Below are 21222 nucleotides of genomic sequence, written 5' to 3'. Positions count from 1 at the left end.
TGTGTACACATCACCCAATAATGAATTCCTCAGCCTTGGAGACAGATATGGTCCTCTAGTTTCATATCCCTTTGAAAGTTCTGGCAGAAAATGTGTGTTTAGTCAAATATCTCCACTTTTCCACGAGCTGAACACGGACAACGTTCATTCCGGGGCGAGGGGCTCTGGAATGAGTTCCACAAACCTATGGGGCACACAGTTGGTTAGTGGACATTAATAGAATCGTGTCAAAATATTAAAAGACGCTGTCGCCTCACACCTTTAACAGTTTCCATGCCACGGGGGTAGATTGACGAGAATTATTAATTAGGCAGCCAGGCCACAGACGAAGATTGACGAGAATAGGCTATTTTTGTTATAAAACAACTCAAAATACATTATTTTTGCCTAATGGCCCAACAGAACTTCATACCAAAGACTTTGCCTCCATCCAGTGGCAGATCATGAGACTGAATGAAAACGAGGAAGTGTACGGAACCATGTGACTCTGCTTTGTTGTGAAAAAACGTTAGAATGCATGAAACACAAAAACACACTTTCCTCCTCACCCGTAAGTCCTATTTTGATTCGGGAAAAAGATCTGAGCAGCTGGTGGCAACGCGGTTCCGAACGTTACCATCACATGCACGGAGCGCGTGCGTGGAGCGCCCGACGCAAAAGTAGGTATTAGCTCATTTTGTTAGCATGATTGTATGAGTGTAACTGTGGTAGAATTTAGCGTCACCCAGGGTACTGAAAGGAATGGACAGAACGGATAGATGTGTAAACAGTGTTTTCTTGTGGTCGTAAAAAAAACACTGAAATGGGATGGCATGGAAACTGTTAAGGTCCTGGGTTCGATTCCCGCCGGGGGATGCTGTGGGCCTGTTCTCTCCCCCGCGTGTTCCTTCAAGCGCTACGTCCAACCAGGGAAGCTCCCCCTGTCAGGCGATAAGAAGCGGCTTTCTCACTCCTCATGCACTGAAGGAAGCATGAGCTCAGTTCAGGGCTCTCCCCAGGTTGGCAGAGGGAGAGCAGAGCCCAGGATTACAGCTTAGGCAATTTGGCACTGGGTGAAAAATGGGTTGTAAAATCGTGGGATCACTAATGTAAGGAAATTAAAGTATACATGAATGGTTAAAGTTATAATGTGTTCCAGGTCTTAATGGGTTAATAGTGTTTGATATTCGCTCAGCTTTCTTTCTTGTCTTTATATTAAAATATTACAAACCACCAGGAGTCAGCGTTAAGTAAACATGACATGATGTAAGCTGTTGGTCATTATAAAATAACTAGACCTTACCCGTTCGAAGATATGTGCGTGCGTGAGAATATGTGGGAGCATCATAATGTAAGGAGCAGCTCATGGAGGAGTGTATATTTATGATGGATACAAATAATTTAACAGCAAATTTAGGTGAATAGAAGTATGGGGATGAATGCGCTTGCTCCACATAGTTTTTTCATACCCGTTGGAAGATGAGACACATCAAACGCACAGAGAGAGAGAGAGAGAGAGAGAGAGAGAGAGAGAGAGAGAGAGAGAGAGAGAGAGAGAGAGAGAGAGAGAGAGAGAGAGAGAGAGAGAGAGAGAGAGAGAGAGAGAGAGAGAGAGAGAGAGAGAGAGAGAATGCACATTCCTAACTGTGAGAGAGAGGGGTGTGTGTGTGGGGCTACAGATCCCATGGCCTGGAGGAACGGACCGTAACCCTGACAACAGGCTAAGAAAACGCTAATAAACAGCTTTAATTTGGGAAAAATGAAATTCGGGCTCCGTCACCGTTGGTATAATGCTAATGGCCAATACCATGTGAACTTTGGGATCAGTTGCTGAAGCGAGTGAATAGATAAACGTAGATAAGCGTGAGCGTTAGAGCGTTAGAGCGTGAGTGAGTGAGTGAGTTTGCTGGTTTAATAGATAGATAACATGACATGTTGTAATCTGTTGGTTATTATAAAACACCCAGAGGTGTGTGTGTGATTGTCCGTACAGTCAGGAAGTTACAGTTGCAGTCATCCCGGCTGGGGGATTTCGAGAATATTATAGATAGAATCCACTGATTTATCTTGGGTTTCCCAAACTGTTTCGGCTCCGGGCACCCCTATAAATTCATTCATTCAACCTTTATTTATTTTCTCGGGGATACATTGATTCAATGATGCTGAGGCACCTGCACCTCTACATTATATTCATAATCTTTTTTAATCACCTTATATGAATTCAACACCAATACACCATGTAAGGGGAAACATAAGCTCATTTTTGATTATTCTCCCCAAGATTATGTTGCGAGGAAAACTTTGAGATACTGTAATAGCCATTTTACAAAATCTTTTTATAAGTGTCCAAATAAATTCCAAATATTATCAAATTATGGTGCGGCACCCCTGACTGCGGTCACGGCACCCCAGGGTTCCCTGGCACCCACTTTGAAAACCCCCGATCTTGAGGACCGCCAGGGACGCCCTGTTTATCTCTCTAGTGTTCATTTAAAGGTAGGATAAGTGTGATATTATTTGTTTTTGTTAAAATGTCAAATAGCTCTATTGTGTCATCATTGCTAGTGTCTGCTCAGTAACAGTGTGTTGAATGCCATAGTTTTGGCATAACTAAGGGCTCGTACAAACTGCACGACATTGTCGTGCAACACACCCATGTGATGTGAGAGCCAATCAGCGATGCGTTACAGTGCCATGTGAGTAAGTGTTACACCAACATGTGTTACTGACAACCTTTTTGTGAACAGCCTTCATGGATGGAATGGGAGGGAGGAACGGAATGTTGTGCATTAATTAGGTTTTGATACTAACTGTGACCTGACGCTCTCAGAATGAAGAGCTGTCCTCATGCCACCAGGGGACGGTGTGCTTGGAGTTTAATTGGAGGGTGTATTCCAAATTCCAAAATATCCGCCAATAGTAGTTTAGAGCGGCTCTGGTTTCTACAGACAGATAAGATCAAGTTGCTTTTCACACAGAGTCACTGAGAATGTTTGTTTGTAGGAGGAGGAGGAAGACAACAAGACCGGAACGACCAGTTTTCTGTCAGCCTTTCGTTGCTGCAGCAGTAGTCTCTATTCCACAACCTCTGTTTCTGAAAACAGTTGCCCGGTCCCCGCTGACCAGCATTCACATTGGCCAAAATTCTCCTGTGCCTGGACTCCCTGGAGTACACCTCATTCAACTGTAATGGTATTCATATGTCTCCCGGGGGCGCTGGTTGACCATGGGGCTTTGGGAGATATAAAATGTCATGTCACAGAAGAAGAGTATCTTGTCGAATATAAAGTTTTACAGTGTTCCTGACGTTATCTTGAGTTGTAACAATAACAGAACAACAATACACAACCAAAGCAGTGGGTGCTGACTGTCTTTAAAACATCACAACGTAACGTAATAGTGACGTCGCGGATCAATCCTTGTTATTTTCATCCCAGCAGAAGTGACACCACTTCCTTGTTCATGGAACGGTAGCTTCACATTGCAGCGCACCGTTCTTGAGGACCCATCAAGCGGACTCGAGACTACCTCCAGAGTTGGTCTCGAGGCTGCCGTTTCTGAGGAGAACCGCAGGCTTCACACTGTCAAAACATCTGCCAAGCAGTCTCGAGAACGCACCGGAGACCGCAGTGTGAATCCGCCCATAGAGTCTGGAACTACACCTCCTGAATGCTATATAGAGTCTGGAACTACACCTCCTGAATGCTGTATAGAGTCTGGAACTACACCTCCTGAATGTTATATAGAGTCTGGAACTACACCTCCTGAATGTTATATAGAGTCTGGAACTACACCTCCTGAATGTTATATAGAGTCTGGAACTACACCTCCTGAATGTTATATAGAGTCTGGAACTACACCTCCTGAATGTTATATAGAGTCTGGAACTACACCTCCTGAATGTTATATAGAGTCTGGAACTACACCTCCTGAATGTTATATAGAGTCTGGAATTACACCTCCTGAATGCTATATAGAGTCTGGGAACTACACCTCCTGAATGTTATATAGAGTCTGGAACTACACCTCCTGAATGCTATATAGAGTCTGGAACTACACCTCCTGAATGTTATATAGAGTCTGGAACTACACCTCCTGAATGCTATATAGAGTCTGGGAACTACACCTCCTGAATGTTATATAGAGTCTGGAACTACACCTCCTGAATGCTATATAGAGTCTGGAACTACACCTCCTGAATGTTATATAGAGTCTGGAACTACACCTCCTGAATGTTATATAGAGTCTGGAACTACACCTCCTGAATGTTATATAGAGTCTGGAACTACACCTCCTGAATGTTACAGTATATAGAGTCTGGAACTACACCTCCTGAATGTTATATAGAGTCTGGAACTACACCTCCTGAATGCTATATAGAGTCTGGAACTACACCTCCTGAATGTTATATAGAGTCTAGAACTACACCTCCTGAATGTTATATATAGTCTGGAACTACACCTCCTGAATGTTATATAGAGTCTGGAACTACACCTCCCGGAATCCCAGTAATGGAAGTTGGCATTTCCGTTCACAACGATATATTTTAAAATATGATTTCTGATAAGCAGCAAGCTACATATGCTTAGATGATTTTTTTTCTTACATTTTTTTATCCCATGATTTTGCAACCCATTTTCACCCAGTGCCAATTGCCTATGTAATCCTGGGCTCTGCTCTCCCTCTGCCGCGCCTGGGGAGACAACGGACTGACCTCATGCTTCCTTCAATGCATGAGTAGTCCAAGTTGTTTCTTTTCACCTAACAGGGGGCATTTCCCCGGGATGGACGTAGCGCGTGGAAGGAACACGTTATTCCAACCAGTTCCTTTCCCCTCCATCAAGCGCCCCGGCTGGCCAGGGGGAGGCATTATTGAGACCAGGATTACTGCATGTTTTTGTGAGGGTATCAACGCTAGGAGACACGGTAGAAATGCAAACTCTACACAGAATGCTTAGATGATTTTGATTATTTTTAAGATAAATGTGTGCAACTGTAAAAAACGAAAAGTGGGGAGGAGGCTTCACATTCTGTGTCCGTCATCCCACACTGTATGACGGACAGACAGACAGACAGACAGACAGACAGACTGTATGACGGGAGCATGTGCAAATTGTGGGAGACAGTCTGACCACACGCAACACTACTGCAGCAGCATCATCAGTGGATGAATGGTTCTGGTTTCGGCAGCTTCCCCGTGATTCAGCTGACTGTGATGGTTATCATTTTATTATTCTAATAATTTGTTTTAATTATCTGTCTGTTGTGTGAGACTTGACTCTGGGAAAACAGACAAACTATTCTGGACAGGTGGAAAACGAACCGAGTTGTTGCTGTTTCGTCTTGAATTGACCAATAAATAAATAAATCATTATTTATGTTAAAACTTATCAAACATGTCATTTCATGTCATGTCATGCCATGGACCCACCAGATTAGCAGCAGGGCCAAGCTTAGATAATCTGTTTTCAAATCGTTGTTTTTCCTAGTCCTGGTTACTTGTTTCTCTCACAAAGATCTGGGAGCTTGAGCTTGTAGATCTGTCATTTTTGGTGAAGCGAGTTGGCCGTAGATGGAAAAAGAACTCAAGCACATATCAGGTCTGTTTCACTAAGCATAGTGAAGTGATGTAGTGATTGATGCATTTCAAATATTATCAGATTATTCTGAGACACCCCTGGACTGGCATCAGGGCACCCTAGGGTGCCATGGCACCCACTTTGGGAAACCCTGCTCCAGGTAGGCCAATCAGAGTCCCTGAAAAGACACGTTGTGGGCATGTCATGATACGCGAAACGTTTGACGAAAAGTAGCAGATCTTCAAGCTCACAATGCGTTTCGACACACAGGGTGTGTGTCGGCCTTTTTGCAGCGAGGAGTTTTGGTGTAGGGGAGAAAAGGAAGGGTCCGGGCAGGGTCGGGGTCAGGGGTCAACCAAGCATAATCCTGTAGTGTTTAACACTGTAGTGTTTTAGTTTTGCCATAACTAATGCAGATTAACTGCCAAGTAGGGCTGTCACAATTATTACATAATCGTCTAATCGTGATTATTTGACATTAACGCACTCATTTTGTCATAATCGTCATAATCGTGAATGTTGAAAAATGTCAGAAATAGTGGAAATAGCAGATCTACAAGCTCTGCGACGCGTTGTGAGCTTGTAGATCGGCTATTTCCACTATCAATGTTATTTTTTAAGTAGTAAGTTGTCAAATGTCCGTAATTTATTTGTGTGTTTAGGTTATGTCATATCTGCCATATGCAACTTCAAAGCCTTAAAAGCCAAACAGAAATGTAATTATCAACGACAAAAACACAATTAAATCGTTAATCGCCAATTATTTGAGTGACAATTAATCGTCATGTAAAATGTCATATCGTGACAGCCCTACTGCCAAGGCCTTTTCCGATTGTTACCCCGATCTTCGTTAGCTCCGTGCACGCAGCAGGTGCACGTTGCGTGCAAGGCGGGCCGGCGGCTCCCGTTCACGGCCGCAAAAGCATTTTTTCACGTGGACAAGAAAAAAATCCAACCGCTATGATCTATGTGTATGGTCCATGGTAACTAGCTGTGGCACTCCGGGGGGGGGGGGGGGGGGGGGGGGAGGTTAAAACGTCTGTAGACGTCGGGGTCCGCTCACTATCCCGACTATCCGCTGTTCCGACTAGCGTCGGCAGGTTAGTTACTTAGCGTCGGCAGGTTAGTTACTTAGCGTAAGGCAGGTTAATTACTTAGCATATGGCAGGTTAGTTACTTAGCGTAAGGCAGGTTAGTTACTTAGCGTAAGGCAGGTTAATTACTTAGCATATGGCAGGTTAGTTACTTAGCGTAAGGCAGGTTAGTTACTTAGCGTAAGGCAGGTTAATTACTTAGCATATGGCAGGTTAGTTACTTAGCGTAAGGCAGGTTAGTTACTTAGCGTCGGCAGGTTAGTTACTGAGGTAAGGTTTACTGAGGTTAGGTTTAGGGTTGGGGGTAGAGTTAGGGTTAGTTTTAGTGTCGGAATACCGGCCCGTTGGCACACTGCTGCGGACCCGTAGACGTCTTGGGCATCCCATGTGCTAAGAAGTGGGTAAATGATTGAAAGGTTTATTTAAAAGTAATATAACGTTATGCCTCTCTCTTTCTCCCCCCTCCCCCCCCCCCCCCCCCCCCCCCCCCCCCCCCCCCCCCCCCCCCCCCCTCCCTCTCTCTCTCTCAGGTGGCTTTGCCTTTGTGTATGAAGCCCAGGACATTGGCAGTGGGAAAGACTACGCCCTCAAGGTACACTGAGCACCAGCTTAAAGGAACACTTCACCCGACACATGACTTTATTTCTATGGTTCTAACAACGTTCCAGGGACGTTAAAGGAGAATTCTTACTGTAATCTGATGTTGATCTGTGTCACAGTAAGAGGAAAGACGACTCCCTATCATTGTAGCAGTTATTATCGTTATGAAATGTAGAGGAACAATAAAACACAAGATATATGTTTAGAAATGTTGAGACAGGCATATATTCATTGTAGCCTCAACTTGCCTTCAAACTAAGTAGTATCGTAGTGCTGTGCCTGTGCAATATGAAATAATAATAATGAATAAATACAATTCAAACATTAGTTGGAAAACATCTTTGTGCACTGTGGCACTGACTGTTTCTCTGAAGGCAACAGAATCAAAGGTTGAGGTGGGAAGCATCAAACACCGCCTCACTGGCAGCACTGGCTTGGCTGGGTGACATGCATGCCTGTAGACATTTTGGTGAGTAGATCTTTGCGTCATTGATCTCCAAAACGTTAAAACAATTTATCCAAGTTGCAAAGCTGGTGTTGTCACTCTGGCCTGTTCTTTGTGTTTGCATCTGTGATGACTATTTCCTTTCTTTTTCCCCCTGTGATGTCACAGCGGCTGCTGTCCAATGAGGAGGAGAAGAGCAAGGACATCATCCAGGAAGTGTGTTTCATGGTATCCTTTGTCATTTCTGGGGCGCAATTTAACTGGTGTTCAAAAGCTGTTACTAAGCTCAATACAGAGGTTATGCGTGTGACATCATCATCATATCAGGAAGTTATGAGGGAACGCCAACTGAGTGACAAAAAAAACTACTTTCTGGCCTTGACAGCCCATACATCCATACAGAAAAGTCCTATCTGATTGTATTAAACAACATTAATCTCACTTTGCCACTTGATTTGCCGCTCGATGTGCATAAAACCTCTATATGACATGGGGCTAACGTAACGTTATGGTAATATTATCGAGGCGATGTCACAGAGATCTTAACTAATTCACTGCCAAGCATGTTTAACCAAACCACTAACAACAGTATAGAGGCCATTTTCACGAGGAAAGCTTGTGAGAGAATTGACAGATTGAAAATCACTTTTATACTTGGTACTTAACCCTAGCCCTAACCCTAACCCTTTTCGTATTGAGCTTGGAGATGCCTAAATTGTAAATTGTAGGGGTCTGGGGTCCCGTCGGATATTTTGGGAACCCTGTGAAGAGCTCTACCCTGAAACTAGTGCAGTGTTCCTCAACCTTTTCAGGCCGCGACCCCCGAAATAATCATATTTTAACTGGGACCCCCCCCCCCCCCCCACACCCTGACGAGCACTAAGAGTTGAGGCATTACATTCTGTATAAAGCCTGGATTCCCGAGGCTACATCTTGTATAACACGGTTCTATTGTAAAAATACACCTCGCAACCTATTTTCACAATTTCTGCCTCTAATATTTGACAATTGGCCAATGTTTAATTGTCATTTTAGAGGTATTAAAAAGTCCTTAAATTGTCACTTTAGAAATGTGCAGATACCCTCTATACACTTAAACTTATGTTGGTTTGTTTGCTGTTGAGTGAGAAAACAACATTGCACATTACACGTTGCAAGCCGCGGCAGAACCCTCTGAACAGAGGTAGCGCCGAAGAATAAGCCATTTATTTACAAACATGTTTTAAAAAAACAAAGCCCACATGATAACAACACGTACTGGAGTAGCTCGACACAGCGTACATATTCATCCTGCAGAGGTCGGCGATCTTACTTTGGCGAGGCGGAGGGAGATCAATTCCATTCGTTTACGTGCGGCGAAGCAGGGAAAGGAGCGATAGAGAAGCGGCGCCCCGAACGTGATTGAAACCGCGATCCACGAACAGAGACAAAGACCAGCCATCTTGTTTGAGCTTCTTGCTGAGTTTCAACACTGGGGAGAGGATGAGGCTCCTTCCTGGCCAGCCATCCATCCAGAATGTGAGTCAACGGCGTGGCCTGCTGGATATAGGAGTATCACACCCAGCACCAGAAAATGACTGTCAGAGCATATTAACCCTTTCAGATCGCTCCAAAAAGACACAGAGAAGAATTTCCGATGTTTTTTTTTTTTTTATTATAATTTATATCAAAAGTCCGGGAATAGACGGCGTGGCTGATGGGACCCAGTAGGAAGTCCGAGGGAGTACGGCCAGGCTTAGAAGGTGTTAAGTTAATCATCTGCCCTGAGAACCACTGAACCCTGAACCACCCCTGAACCCGTGGACCTTGACCGTGTGGCTGTTCAGAAGAAACTGTCGGGTCATCCCAACGTGGTCCAGTTCTCCTCGGCCGCCTCCATCAGCAAGGAGGAGTCTGACACGGGACAGGCCGAGTTCCTCATCCTCACGGAGCTGTGTAAAGGTAAGGTCATTCATAGTCCATGAGCCCGGCGGCTACAGAGATAATTGTTCACTTTGTGATACAAGCACCAAATTTTGCACAAAGTTTCCTCTGGACCTACTTTTTCCAAAAAGCAAGTTAGCCACTCAATTAAAAACAAATAGGGTTGGGGTCCCATTGACAGTAAAATAATACAACAAAATAAATCTGCTTTAAATAGCAAGTGAGGGGTCAAACTAGGGGTTTTTCATGAGCCTGAATCGAATGCAAGCATTTGTTTTACACGAAAAACATTCCTTGGGCTAGAAAGGCCCCCACAAAAGCTTGAAAACCACGGTGAAAAGTGATGACTCATCACTAAACCATAGTTTTGTGGTGGCCTCTCTAGCCCAAGGAATGTTTTTTGTGCAAAACAGATGCTTACAATGGATTCAGCACCATGAAAAACCCCTAGTTTGACCCCTCACATGCTATTTGAAGTAGATTAATTATTTTGTATTATTTTACTGTATAGAAAGTCAATGGGACCCCAACCCTATTTGTTTCTAATTGAGTGGCTAACTTGCTTTTTTCTGAACAAGTAGGTCCTAGGCATTGTTCATGCCAAATTTGGTGCTTGTATCACAGAGTGAACGATTCTATCAATAAATTGACTTGTGGCCGACGAGATGTCGGTATACTGAAATGTGGCAAAGGTTACTTAGCATTATTGAGAAGCTCTATATGTGTAGATAATATGTTGGTATGATAACCCTTTCTGAGTCACAGCTAAATTGGTGTTATCAACTGCTAGAGTTGGAGTCCCATTAACTTTACTATACAGGAAAAAAATGCAAAAACATAAATCTGCTTTAAGTAGCATGTGAGGGGTCAAACTAGGGTTTTTTTCATGATTCTGAATCCATTCAAGCATGTGTTTTGCTCAAAAAACATTCCTTGGGCTAAAATGGCCCCATAAAACTATGGTTTAGTGTTGAGTCATCACTTTTCACAGTTTTGTGGGGGGCGTTTTTAGCCCAAGGAATGTTTTTAAAAAATGTTTTTTGTGGTTAACCCTTGCAGGTCAGCTGGTGGACTACATCAAGCGCGTGGAGCAGAGGGCGCCCATGTCATGTGACACCGTGCTGAAGATCTTCTACCAATCATGTCGTGCCGTTCAGCACATGCACAAACAGAAACCTCCAATCATACACCGGGACCTCAAGGTAGGTCAGAGGTCTAGGGATGGTAGGGGCACTAAGGGCGTGTCCTCTCCTCTGCATCATCAGCACCCACACCCTAGGTGGGGGTTGGCAAAAGGGACTTTCTGTGTGGAGTTTGCATGTTCTCCCCGTGTCTCCTAGGGTAGGTACCCTCACAAAAAACATGCAGTAATCCTGGTCTCTATACTGCCTCCCCCTGGCCAGCCGGGCGCCTGATGGAGGGGAAAGGAACTGGTTGGAATAACGTGTTCCTTCCACGCGTTACGTCCAACCGGGGAATCTCTCCCCTGTCAGGTGAAAAGAAGCAACTTGGACTCCTCATGCATAGAAGGAAGCATGAGGTCAGTCCGTTGTCTCCCCAGGTTGGCAGAGGGAGAGCAGAGCCCAGGATTACATTAGATAATTGACACCAGCTTACAAAATCGTGAGATGAAAAACTAAAACTATGATGAAACGTGTTCGTCCTTTTTTCTCTGATGAGAACTAAATGACAACTAAACAAAAACTAAGCTATGATGACTAAAACTAAGAGTTAAAGCTATACTGTGTAAGTTGCTCAACTTGTGGTCAGTAGCTCTATAGCAAACCTCGGTCGCGTCCGCGTCTTTCGGCCGTTTTTCGGTTCTCACACCCCCGCGTCTGCCTCCACCTCGCCGAGATCTATCTTTTGAGGGGTCCCTGGTTCCTGTGCGTTCAGCCATTCCGGAGATACACTCCTTCACCCATGCTTAACCGTGCACCCGAGTATAGAGACATACGGGAGACTACAAATATGGCCGCCCTAGCGACCCCACTCCAAGATGCGCTGTGATTGGCCGGCAGTGTATAACCCTCGCTGTGATTGGCCGGTAGTATGATGACGTCATATTGCCGCGAAATTCTCCCTCCCTCACGGCTCATAGAAAACATATAAAGAGAAGGCTTTTGAAGCTGAAAATAACGGAGTGGGGGTTCTAAAACTTTAGCGATTTAACAGTTAGGACCATTTTAAGATTTGTTTTATAAAAAAAGTTACATGGTATAACTTTAATATATTGACAATTTCATCAACTAGATTACAATGTCAGGGAGGGACTAGTGGAGAAGAGATCCAGTAGAATTTAGTAGTACAGTTTACAGTTTAGGTATTTAGCAGACGCTTTTAATCCAAAGCAACTTAAAGGTAAAACATCACTATAATAAGCAAGATAATATGTCAGTACATCAACAACAATATAACAAATGCATAGGAATATTAATCTAGAAATAATAATAATAACATAGGTAGACCACTCGCCTAATCTTCTAAAAACGTCTAAAACCCCCCAAAAAGAGAACAGCTATCTAGCTTCATATGTGGTCATTGAGGGAAGGGGAGTGTTACTGTAGTGCTATGGGTTTAGGTGGAGTATGAAGAGGTGAGTCTTCAGTCCACGGTGGAAGCTAGGGAGTGAGTCTGTAGTTCTAATGGAAGCTAGGGAGGGAGTCTGTAGTTCTAATGGAAGCTAGGGAGCGAGTCTGTAGTTCTAATGGAAGCTAGGGAGTGAGTCTGTAGTTCTAGTGGAAGCTAGGGAGTGAGTCTGTAGTTCTAATGGAAGCAAGGGAGTGAGTTTGTAGTTCTAATGGAAGCTAGGGAGTGAGTGTAGTTCTAATGGAAGCTAGGGAGTGAGTCTGTAGTGCTAATGGAAGCTAGGGAGTGAGTCTTTAGTTCTAATGGAAGCTAGGGAGTGAGTCTGTAGTTCTAATGGAAGCTAGGGAGTGAGTCTGTAGTTCCAAGTACGACAGGGAGTTTATTCCACAGTTTGGGGGCCAGGAGGGAGTTTATTCCACAGTTTGTCCTGGGGTTTTTACTTAGTGAGGGTTCTGTCAGCATCCCTGTGTTGGCTGATCTGAGTGAACGTGTGGGGTTGCAGGGGTTGATCATGCCATCAAAAGGAAGGTCAAACATCCTAATAAAAATCTGGTTAAAGATATTAGACTCTGTCATATAACCCATCTCCCTCTATGGCTATGAGATCTGGGGTCCCATGCCAACCAAGAACTTGAAAACATCCAGACCAAGACTCTGCACGCAGAACTCTGCAAATCCATTCTCCCAATGGAAAACAACAAACAATTCTTGCAGGGCAGAAGTAGGACGATATACCCACTCATTATAAAAGTAAAAAAAAAAGGATCACTTAAATGTTATAATCACCTAAAAGAACGCAATCCAGACACGCTCCATAACATAGCCCTCAGCCATAGTGAAAACCTACAGGGATGCCCCCTCAGTCAGCTGGCCCAGGGACAGAGCTACACTTTCTAACCACCTAGGTCACCGCTACTAATTTCCCGAGCGCGGCATGGCTGCGGTTCACCGCTCCAAGAGATGGGTCGAATGTGGAGAACAAATCTTTGCATACAGCAATGTACAGTCTGTGACAAATAGTAGGAATCTTAATCTTAAAACTCCCATACATACTGGGAGAAATACAACAATGTGCGAGATGTGTGAACTGTTGTGATAAAAGAAGGCTAGAGAATGGAACACAACCACCATAAGGACTACAAACCATGGATTGACATCCAGACCTACTGCACATACAGTATCAACCGAGCTGCTACCTTTAAATGCATTTTAAATCTCAGGCTTTTTTTGTATACTACTTAAAATCATTTTGAGATGCCTCTGTTTGTCCCAAAGCGACTGCAACAGATTGGGTTATTTGTTTTAAAAAAGCTTTTATACCCTGTAACATCTGTATAACAACACAATGTATCATAGCTCTGTTTCCACAATGCTGTACCCCCTCCAACTGTATATACTGTATATGTACCCATTTTTAACAGTTTTTATTATAATATTTTGACACTTGCTTTGGCAATGGAAACATAGTATTTTTCATGCCAATTGAATTGTGTGTGTGTGTGTGTGTGTGTGTGTGTGTGTGTGTGTGTGTGTGTGTGTGTGTGTGTGCGTGCATGTGTGTGTGTGTGTGTGTGTGTGTGCGTGCATGTGTGTGTGTGTGTGTGTGTGTGTGTGTGTGTGTGTGTGTGTGTGTGTGTGTGTGTTACAGATGGAGAACCTGTTGATCAGCGCCCAGGGAACCGTCAAGCTGTGTGACTTTGGCAGCGCCACCACCCTGGCACATTACCCTGACTACAGCTGGTCTGCCCACAAGAGGTCTATGGTGGAGGATGAGGTACACACACACACACACACACACACACACACACACACACACACACACACACACGTCATGTGCATGACGCAATCCTCCGCTGTAGCTGTCAGAGTACGAAAAAACGACAAGTCTCAAAGTAATGTTGAAAATAAGCGTAATATAGTATCCGACACAGTGCAGGTCTAAAGTCCCGGTAAATTTTCCCCGCCTCCATTTAGTATGGGATCCGCATTCCGCAGTCATTCTCTCGGAATGTGCTCGGAATGTTTCTCGAATAAATTCGGTTTGCCTGGTCCGTCCCTATTATGAAATGCAGCGTTATAAGTAATGTGATTTACTGAATATTCAGATGTTGTCATCATCGTATAATATTTAATCAACTTGTATCTGCTTTGTGTACGTGTACGTGTACGTGTGTGTGTGTGTACACAGATAACGAGGAACACCACTCCAGCCTACAGGACTCCAGAGATGATCGATCTTTACTCCAACTTCCCCATCAATGAGAAGCAGGACATCTGGGTGAGGCTCGACCTTCACCTTCACTCTGTCTCTGGCATGTTCTACAGTGGTTCTCAACCCCCAAAATAATCATCTTTTAACTGGGGACCCCCCCACCCTGACGAGCACTAAGAGTTGAGGCATTACATTTTGTATAACACGGTTCTATTGTGAAAATAGCAGATCTACATGCTCACAACGCCTCGCGATGTAAGGTGTTGTGAGCATGAGAACTGCTATTTTCACAATTTCTGCCTCTAATATTTGCCAATTTGGCCACTGTTTAATTTGTCATTTTAGAGCACGGGTCTCAAACTGGCGATATTTTGTGGCCCCCACCTTAATATGAAAGTTTAATGTTGGTGCGGCCCGCGAGTTTTATATGAATGGCACTTTTACATTGTTGTGTGCGGAGCTGACGAACGGCATGACATCGACCGGGCTTGATGCAAGCAGAGACACATTTCTCAATGAGTGAAAGTTACAGCAGCGTTGCCATGGAGACTTTTCTTCCGTGCCTGCATGGCTAGGCAAATGCGGACATTCGTCCCAGCGCGCTGTGTTCACAACACTTTTAAAAAAAAGTGTTTTAAGTTGTGACATTAGCGTGACATTATACAACGTATAGGGCCAGGCTATGTCTCTCTCTGAATAAATCAAAGTGATGCGTACGCAGCGAGATAAAAGAAAAGTAAGGAATTCATTCATGTGATCTGAAGTCTCAATCAGATCAGATCTAGGGTAACCAGACTGAACGCGTCGCGCGTCGGTCGTAACCCCCATCCACTCCCAATCCATGTGATTTTGTTAAACAGACTGCTGTTTTGTGTCGTGCGCTGCTCTGTTTTCTTTTTCCTCCTCCTCGACTGCAAAGCTCGCTTGGGAAATCAAATGGCAGCGCCGTCGTAGTGAGCACTTCACCATGAAGTCTGCCACTGTGGAGCAGAGCTAACGCTAACCGTGAAACGAAACTTTGCCACTGTTGTGATGCACGACATGTGCAGAAAAGATGATTTGATAGATAGCCAAAGATATTATGCCAAGGTACTATATTATTGTTGTCCTGGGGAAAGGCTTCCGAGGTGATTATATCCAACCAGAATACACTGTGCCGTGAGTCCTGTCGCCAAACTGCATCGCGTCAAGAAGAGGGAACGCTGCTGAGTTATCCGGAACTTTTGCCCAAAACACACTCGCCCCCGTTTTAAAACACACTCGCCCCCGTTTTTTTATGAGTAGGACTACTTGCTGGATGTGATCGTGGGGGCGGGGGGCGATCATGTCATCTCAATACAGCAGATATAGAAGACTGAAAAAACTGAAAAGTATTACTGATTTATTTACTTATTAATTCTTAATTTGTTTAGGCCTATGTATTTGTTGATTGATTGATTGATTGATTGATTGAGAATTTTATTATTAGTTTTGTACAGAAAACAGTTAACAGTACAGTATGTTCCATACAAATTGACTATCAAAGAAGGGATGTACCTGAGGAAAGTTATACACAACTTGTTCACACCAGGGTCCTTGTTCATCTTATTTTGTGTTTGTTTGTTTATTTGTTGATTGATTGATTGATTGAGAGTTTTATTGGTAATTTTGTACAGAAAACGGTTAATAATACAGTATAGTTAACAGTACAGTATTGTTCCATAAGTTAAACACAACTTGTTTACACCAGGGTCCTTGTTGTAGTTGTTAGACTGGTATGAAACTACAGTATAATAATGAAACAAATTAGTGCAGATGTTTGTTTTATTAGTGCGCTGCGCGAGTGTGCATGTGCGCTGAGGCTGCGGCCCAGCCTCCTTAAATTGTCACTTTAGAAATGTGCTGATACCCTCTCTACACTTAAACTTTATTTTGGTTTGTTCACTGTTGAGTGAGAAAACAATTTTTCACGTTAAGTTAATCATCTGGGGACCCCCCCCAAAATAATTTGGGGACCCACCTGGGGGTCCCGACCCACAGGTTGAGAACCACTGGTCTATACAGTGACATTCACACATGTAACATTTCTTCATACTGATACATGTAACATTTCCATATTAGCAACTGCTATCTAGTGGTTGGATATGTATATAGAACTCATTGGGCCGTATTAACTCTTTGAGTGCCACCCCGTTCACCACTAGAGGGCGCCCAGTGGCCATAGAAAATCCCATAGAGATATGCTGGTATATGCAGAAGCCCTGCAGCCATGACTTGCCTGAACACTTTCCTTTGTGCATGTACAGGAAGAGGATGAAGTTAGCTTGAAGTTAGCTATTGGTTACCAAGCATTTTAGAAGCCTTATTTTCGTCAACTTAGCCATGATTAAACCTTGCACACCTCATGCATGGGAAAAAAACAGAGAAGAATGAGCTCTAAAAAATCCAATGCAATCCTGGATTGCATTGAAGTGGATTTGTGCAGTTTGTTCACAGCTTTCAAACAAAAAAATCCGATTGGAAATCCGTTCAGGCATTCTTGAGATAATCGCCATTATGTTTTACATGTTATGTAAACAAACATGGCTGCCCTGTATGTTAGATGGGGTTGTATGGGGGTGGAACATGCAAAATCGCGATTGAAATCATGTTCACTAGATTTGATGGGGGCCAAAAAAAAAAAAAAAATTTTCAATTTTTTTTTTTTTTTTTTTTTTAATATCCCGAACATGTTCGGGATAGGCACTCTGGTATGCGATAATATATCCCGAACATATTCGGGATAGGCACTCAATGAGTTAAAACCACAGAAAACGCATGCCACTCTGCGTGTCGACATAAAGAAAAACCTACAGTAGCTTCTCACCCCAGACGTGACCATGCATACACCTTAACACTTGGGATGCCAACCTGTGGGATTGCATCCCATTCCTCAAGTCAACCAACGTGGTTCTGTTGGTCACTCTAGCACGTACAGCTCACCCAAGCTGATACCACAAGTGTTCAACTGGGTTGAGGTCTAGACTCATGGCAGGCCATTCCGTCCTCTCTGGAGGTACTCTCTGATGATCCTGGCTCTGTGGGGGCGAGTGTTGTCATCCTGGAGGATAGCTTTAGGTCACAAATTGTGGCAGACCCCATGCTCAGGTGCTAGGTACACACCTGTGGCTGGCACACACCTGTGACTGGCACACACCTGTGGCTGGCACACACCTGTGGCTGGCACACACCTGTGACTGGCACACACCTGTGGCTGGCACACACCTGTGACTGGCACACACCTGTGGCTGGCACACACCTGCCAGCACTTGAAGCCCAAAACGAGAGTGAATACCAGCAGAACAGTATTACAGACCATTTTGGCACATTTTGGGTCGGCACTACCCACACGTTTAGCTGTGTTGCTCATTCCACAAATGCCTGATGCTTACAAGCTGTGCCTTCAGGGGTTGACACTAAGGTATCAGAGAAACTTGCCCAAAAAGTAAATTGTCCATTATAAAATGATATGTAAGATTTTAATTACTGCTCAATTTAACACTAATTTCTTTACTTTCTGGGTTTGTGCGATAAAAATGTCATAGGCTACCTAAATACCTCCAAATCCAAATATCATATACATAGCTATGATTGAATATGTCTGAGTTCACACTTGCGCTGGTCACGCTAAGTTGGTCTTGTGTTTATAGACGGTTGCGTCCCCTCTCAAATGAGCACTTGCCCGGTCGGGCAACCTGAAAGCAAACTTCACCTGCCCGAAGGTTTTATTTACCTTCCGGGGGCAGGCGGGCAAGCCTTAGTGTCAATGCCTGACCTCGTTGTAAAGGTGACTAATGAACGATACAAATGATATAAAACACAATACCAATTGGTATTATTAAAGGGGAGATATAATTGACTGAAGTCAATTCTCCTTACTTTTTGTGCACAGTTTATATATACTGTATATACAGTATGCAGGCTTTGCTGAGCTGTGTTCTCTGACAGTGTGTTGTGATGTGTTGCAGGCACTGGGATGTGTTCTCTACCTGCTGTGTTGTAAACAGTGTGTTGTTTTGTGCGTTTCAGGCTCTGGGTTGTGTACTGTACCTGCTGTGTTTTAAACAGCATCCGTTCGAGGAAGGCGCCAAGCTGCAGATCGTCAACGGCAAATACTCCATCCCTCAGAACGACGTCAAATACACCGTCTACCACGAGCTGATACGTACGTACTGAATACACTGTGTACACACAGGGCAGCATAGCTCAGGGGTAGAGAAACCGTCATTAGAGCACGAAGGGTTCCTAAAAAATGCTGCTTATAAATCCATTGGTTTATTATGATCACATGTGATCGTAATAACATATGATCACATGTGCATACGAAATAGAAAAGAACCCAACATTGATTACAGGCATTCAACTCAGTTAATTCTGAGACAAGCAGGGTTTTTTAACCCCCCAGCTGAGAGCAAACCATAACAAACAAATCAGTGAACTCCACTGAAACATTTATAGCAGTAGAGTCCCTAGCTCTATGTCAACTCCTGCTGAGGGCTGAGGCCAGAGGTTCCCATCTACACAGAAGTGCCCTCTGTGGGTGCTGCCGGCTTCTTCTGGTCATCAGGCTTCATGGCTGGGAAGAGCAGCACCTCCTTGATGTTGTTAGAGTCCGTGAGGAACATTGTGAGACGATCAATGCCCAAACCCCAACCAGCCAGTTGGTGGCAGACCGTATTTCTAGTGCTGTGCAGTTATCAACTATCAATGAATGAATGGATAATGTGCATCCCCTCAGGTTCCATGTTGAAGATCAACCCAGAGGAGCGTCTCTCCATCACAGAGTTGGTCAACCAGCTGCAGGAGATCGCCGCTGCTCGCAACGTCAACCCCAAGTCCCCCATCACTGAGGTAGGTGTGTGTGTGTGTGTGTGCGTGTGCGTGCGTGTGTGCGTGCGTGCGTGCGTGCGTGCGTGTTCTCAGTGTCTTATGGTGAGTTCAAACCTGGATTGTCAAGAGGAGCGATTACATACAAAGTGAATGCAAAGACGAGACAATTAGCCTAAAGCGATCCTTTCTCCCTTAACCCATTTAGAACAGGTACACATTATTGTGTATCATTATTTTATGCTTTAACTATAAAAAAAAGAGCAGATATACAAGCTCACAGCGCCTCTGGTGTTGTGGCTGTCGCTAACTTTTTTGGAGATGTTTGGTCAGATATGCGGTACTGAGGGGATGGAGGGCAGATTTGCGTTGACTATTTTGAAAGTCAATCCCATTTTCAGTTGTTTAACGTTGTCTTCTACCCTGAGCCATCTTAGGCTAGCACGTGTGGGAGAAACATGGGTCATGGGCCCCAGGTTAATAAGTATTGTCGAATCAGTTTGTTTTGGGAGGTTTGGAGCTTAGTCTTTGGTGGCTTTTTGATGTTGGAGTACCATGAGGTGCAAGCGTAGTCAAAGTGGGACTGAATGAGGGCCCCAGCAAGAGTCCTGATGGCACTTTTGTTGACAAAAGTGGAGATACTGCACAGGAATCTTGTTTTTTGATTAACTTTTTTGATCACCATTGTTGCCATGCTATCACCAGACAGGTATTTGTCAAGAATACAGCCCAAATAGTTCATCTCTTCCTAACTAATGTCTATTCTGTCCCCCCTGGGGGTCCCGGCCCACAGGTTGAGAACCAGTGTAATAAGTAATAAATAATGTGTGTTCTACCTCCATCCAGCTGATGGAACACAACGGAGGCTTCGGGAACAACGGAGCTCAGCCGCCCACGCAGATACACAACCTGCACAACAACGCTGGTAGGACACACTGTGTGTGTGTGTGTGTGTGTGTGTGTGTGTGTGTGTGTGTGCGTGTGTGTGTGTGTGTGCGTGTGCGTGTGTGTGTGTGCGTGTGCGTGTGTGCGCGCGCATGTGTTTTAAGTTTAACCCTTTAGGCCCAGGAACCACTTTAACTTTGTTATGCTTTAACTCTTAAAAAGGCCTAAATTTCAGGGCTTATTACCATGACTTCACTGAAGTCCTGAAAATAAAATCCTTGTATACACAATGTGTCACCATGAAACATGGTATGAGCTTGTAGATTGAACATGTTTGACCATTTTCACCCTAGAATGCCCAGAATAAGGACACCAGGATGACAGTGTTTATCCACATATGTTTTAACAAACCATAATTCTACTTCCTCTTCCTCTCTAGGCGTTTACGATCCTGACCAATCAGGGAGCGGCATCCTGGACATCCTGAAGGGCGGGACCGAGCGCTTCCTGACCAATATCAAGGACACTTCCTCTAAGGTCATCCAATCAGTGGCCAGGTAACATCACTTCCTCTAAGCTCATCCAATCGTAACATTGGACTTCAAAGACGCAGCCAAAGATTTTTAATATACAAGATAGTGCATCCTTGTTGGAGCCACTAGAGGGCCACATGGTACACAACACCTACAAACAGCCTCCTAATAAGTGGGCACCGGCTCTGACGGCAAATATCCTGAACGTCCTGTTTACTGGTGCTATAGATCCCATGAGAGTGTGTTGCTGGGACAGATAAAGGGCGATGATAAAGTTGATTTTCTCCACTTTAGTCTGAACATTTTGGGAATATTATGTGGCTTTGTGCCGATCAGGTCCAACATTTAGTTCAGTGAGCATGGAGCTAAAGTAGGGATGGGACGATATGCGATATCGTTTATCGTGATAAAAATCACTCACAGTAATCGTGTCGTGGAGATTTAATTTATCGTGATATCACCATCCGTCTTGCACCGGGATCAATTCACCTTTTATTTGCTGAGCTACATAAATTATCTGGTACCACTTAAACCCTCT

At 44.1% G+C, this 21222-nt stretch overlaps 1 protein-coding gene across 1 annotated transcript in view; it reads left to right on the top strand.

Moving 5' to 3' along the window:
- Positions 1-21222, top strand: part of gak (cyclin G associated kinase) — a 65347-nt gene that overhangs the window by 4121 nt on the left and 40004 nt on the right. The window contains exons 2-11 of the mRNA XM_080738181.1: positions 7183-7244; positions 7866-7925; positions 9524-9638; positions 10680-10822; positions 13858-13983; positions 14398-14487; positions 18469-18604; positions 19178-19290; positions 20113-20191; positions 20591-20708. Coding sequence (XP_080594307.1) covers positions 7183-7244; positions 7866-7925; positions 9524-9638; positions 10680-10822; positions 13858-13983; positions 14398-14487; positions 18469-18604; positions 19178-19290; positions 20113-20191; positions 20591-20708 — 1042 coding nt within the window. The remainder of the gene's footprint in view (positions 1-7182; positions 7245-7865; positions 7926-9523; positions 9639-10679; positions 10823-13857; positions 13984-14397; positions 14488-18468; positions 18605-19177; positions 19291-20112; positions 20192-20590; positions 20709-21222) is intronic.

This window comes from Nannobrachium achirus (assembly GCF_963921795.1).
Source record: "Nannobrachium achirus genome assembly, chromosome: 12".
Lineage (NCBI taxonomy): Eukaryota > Metazoa > Chordata > Actinopteri > Myctophiformes > Myctophidae > Nannobrachium > Nannobrachium achirus.
This window is presented reverse-complemented; position numbering and strand designations above follow the sequence as displayed.